We start from the raw sequence: 3,574 nt of genomic DNA on the forward strand, positions 1-3,574 counted from the left end.
CCTCCCAGACCTTATACGCGTCCGAGACTCGATGACCAGGACCATGGTCCGGGCATTGAAGACCAACACAAGGACGGAGATCCTTCAACCGGCAACCGACGATGCAGTAGAACTTAGAGCTTTAGAACTACAGCTACAACCACACCTTAAACAAACTCGACTTTACATTTTGCCTCGAACTCCAAACCTGGGTTTGAGTTTCCCTGTTTGCCCGCGCCTACCCATCGAAGTGTCATAAAACCCCGTGAAAATTCTGGTGGAGCAGCAGGGTAGACGTTTGCAACGGAATCAAGAAAGAAATTTCGACGGAATCCTCAACTGAAGCAAGCAAGGCTACGCGTTATTCCCGCCGGTTGGCAGGACTGGCTCCCGAGACCAGGAGCCTGGAACGCACGTCCTGGACGAAGACTATCGCCCCGGCCGACCACAATGGCTCGGCAGGACCGACGATCCCGCCGCCGGAACGGAAGCGCGAAGCCGACGGCTCACCGAACGTGTCACCTCCGACCGACAGGAAGGACACACGCTCGGCCCCAAAGAAGCTGGCGGTCATGGCGGAAGACGTCATGGCACCTGAAGACTTGGGTGAAGACGTCGAGGATGCCCAAAATGAATACCAACTTTGCCTGGCGAACCCAAGTCCGGCTCCCGAAAGCACCTCCCTGGTCCAAGAGGTCACCGGTGGCCCGGTTCATGGACGCCTACTCCAAACGATCCTGGTACCTCCGTGGTCGCGACGCTGGTGGTGATCAATGGCGGAGTCCAGAAGCTCGGACGGACTTATGGAGACCTGATGAAGACGTTCGAAGAGAACCAGAAGGTCGAGGCCCAGCGGTTCCTGAAGCAGTTCAAGGACGAGAGAGCTCGACTACTGGACGACAAGGATACGCGTCTGGTCGGGATGGCTGAGGAACTGCAGCGGGCTGTGGAGGCCCACGAAGCTCGTCGCCAGGATGACTACAAGAAGGCTCTGGTGTACCTACGCGAATGTTACGACCGTGAGCTGGAGCTAGCGCGCTCGCATGCAAAGACTGAAGCGACGGCTGTCCTGCATGAAGAATTGAAGAGACTTGAAGACTCCTGGAACGCCAGGATGGATCAAGTCACGAGGCGACTCAACTTTGACTGGGAGACGCAGAGGTCCCTGATCCTCCAGGAGAAGAACCGTGAGCTCGAGACCATGGCCAGGAAGCACTCCGACTATGTTCAAGCCATCCAGGATGAGTCTGAACGTGTCCTACGGGCGACCAGGATGGAGAGCAATCACAGCCGAGAAGACGCCCTTAGCCGTTTGCACGAAGACCTAAGGAACACGAAGAGGTCTCACCAGGAAGAGCTCACGGTCCTGTTGGCTGAAGCCCGCCGTGAAATCGACGCGAAGGAATCGGCCTATGAGGTGTGGGAAGCTCGCCGAACCCAGGAGATCTCGACCCTGCGCGAAGAGATCAACCGGGTGACCATGGAACTGGACGCTGCCAGGTCCGCTCAACGACGGCAGGAAGTCCTGAATCGCGTCAATTCGACATGCCGCAACTGTTCTGTCCTGCAGGACGCGAAGGACAAGCTCCAAGCCGATGTCCAGGATCTCGAGCGACGTCTCCAAGCTGCGCTCAACCGTCCTGTTCTGCCCTGTGGCCACTGCCCGGCGCTCCAAAAGGCGAACGATGGCCTCCAGGGCTGGCTCCGTGGACTCGAACTTCGGCTCCAGGAAGCCGACATGGATCAGAAGTGCGTGGCCCAGCAGCTGGAAGGAACTCTTGATTCTCTCCAGAACGCTGAACGACGTGTCCGGGAGACCCACGAGCTGCTCCTCCTGGAACGCGAGCAACACGAGAAGGACTTGGACGAGCACCAGGAGAGCATGCGACAACTCGAGCACGATGTTCAGGAGCAATTCATGTCACTTGGGCAACCCGGCAGTGCCTCTACTGAGCAAGAAAGGTCACAACTGAACGTCGACAGAGCCGCCCTGGAGCGTGAAAGTCTATCAACCGGGACGTCCTGGCGCGCATCGAGGACGGGTTGGCCTGCCAGGAGACCAACATGGGCCTCCTGAACCAATCTGAGGAACAGCTGAGGCGCGACCGGTACGCCCATGAGACCCGGGCTAGGCACGAACTCGCGGAACTCGACCGGCAGAAGGCTCACCTCAACGTTGAGAAGCGTGAGTGGGAGTTAAGGAAGCAAGCGGATCGATTTCGACTCAGCTGTTTACAAGCCCCGTAAGGGAACCCAACACCGACACCCTCTCGGAAAGGGTCGCTGTCCGGGAAGAGCTCTGCGACATTCGTGACGAACCCGTTGATGTCCGCCTACTTTTCAGTCGCGTCGACACCTCGATACGGTCACAAAGCATCCCTGATCGTCCAGACCCTTCAGCATACCGAAGTGATGACGGAAACCGAAGACCTCTGGGCGCCTCCTACCTACCCTGGCGGATTGTCTGAACCCCAGCCGTTTGCACCCCCCCGGACGAGCTCGGCGGCCAACCCGGACGCTACGGGTCGAGTTGCCGGAATCGTCGGGAGCTTGGGAACGAACTCGGTGCCATACCGAAAGGTCGGCTCATCGGAACACTATCCTGGCGGACACTATGGCGGAGGATATCAGCCAGGACAGGACGGTCAGCGGGGAGCGGACGCCTCACGCCGTGGCAGAGGATCGAGTCTCCCCGGAAGACACGAACCCCCGTCGGGATACCCTGGACCGGGCGGAGATGGCTACGGAGGTGGCGGTCCTGGCGACGATGGACCTGGACGGCGCCGAGGCGGTTTCCCTGGCGATGGCCGAGATTTTACTCCGTGCTACCCTGGCGGAGGTGGATGTGGCGGTGGTGGTCCCGGCGATGGTGGTCCTCCTGGCGATCCTTATCAACCAGGCTCGTCCAGACCCCCTGCTGCGGGGGTTGCGCACGCAGGGCGACAGGCTCTGGCGGACGCCCGGAAGTATGCCCCCAAACAGGACAGTGTCAACCGACCTATCGCCTTGGAACACTTCCTGGCTAAGTGTTCTCGGCTTGGCCTCGATGTCGACTGCAAGTGCGAATGTGTGTATGTGTGTAGCCGAGCAATGGTCCTGGTTTGCCAGGATGACAGGATTATGTTCCAGGGTCCTAGCGTCCGGACGCTGTACTGCATAGAGTGTATAGTGAGGGGACGTCACTACTGACTGCGAAGTGAGGGAGGTAGCTTGGTAATGAAGTCAATTTTGGATTTGTCATCGAGGTCGCCGTTGTGAATACGGCAAGCCGTCGGTTACGAACACCGGCGCAAGACAATACTAAGTCGACGCGATCCTGGTCGACTACGGGATCACTGAGCGGCAGCGTGTCAGTATCTTTGACGACAGGCTGTCCCAGTCTGGAGTACCATCGGTGGAAGACTGATTGGCCCGACGTTGTCGAGACAGGGCTCAAACATCCTGGCAAGATGCTCGCGGCGGTTTCAGGAAGGAGCTCATCCACAAGACTGAAAGCCGGAAGATGTCAGAAATCACTGAGAACTCCCGTCGTATGAAGTCAGAGACCGCCCGGGAATATGCGTGGCGTATCGCCGATGCCGCCCGGGACGCTGGA

At 58.8% G+C, this 3,574-nt stretch overlaps 1 protein-coding gene across 1 annotated transcript; it reads left to right on the top strand.

Moving 5' to 3' along the window:
- Nucleotides 1–551: 551 nt before the first annotated feature.
- On the top strand, nucleotides 552–3,116 carry H310_11713 (hypothetical protein; the record flags this gene model as incomplete). Its single annotated transcript, XM_008878474.1, has 6 exons — nucleotides 552–719; nucleotides 767–1,882; nucleotides 2,035–2,209; nucleotides 2,258–2,559; nucleotides 2,615–2,945; nucleotides 3,109–3,116. The coding sequence occupies 6 exons, from the start codon at nucleotides 552–554 to the stop codon at nucleotides 3,114–3,116; spliced, it is 2,100 nt and encodes a 699-aa protein (XP_008876696.1).
- Between the last annotated feature and the right edge of the window lie 458 nt (nucleotides 3,117–3,574).

The sequence above is a fragment of the Aphanomyces invadans genome (assembly GCF_000520115.1).
Source record: "Aphanomyces invadans strain NJM9701 unplaced genomic scaffold supercont1.33, whole genome shotgun sequence".
Lineage (NCBI taxonomy): Eukaryota > Oomycota > Saprolegniomycetes > Saprolegniales > Verrucalvaceae > Aphanomyces > Aphanomyces invadans.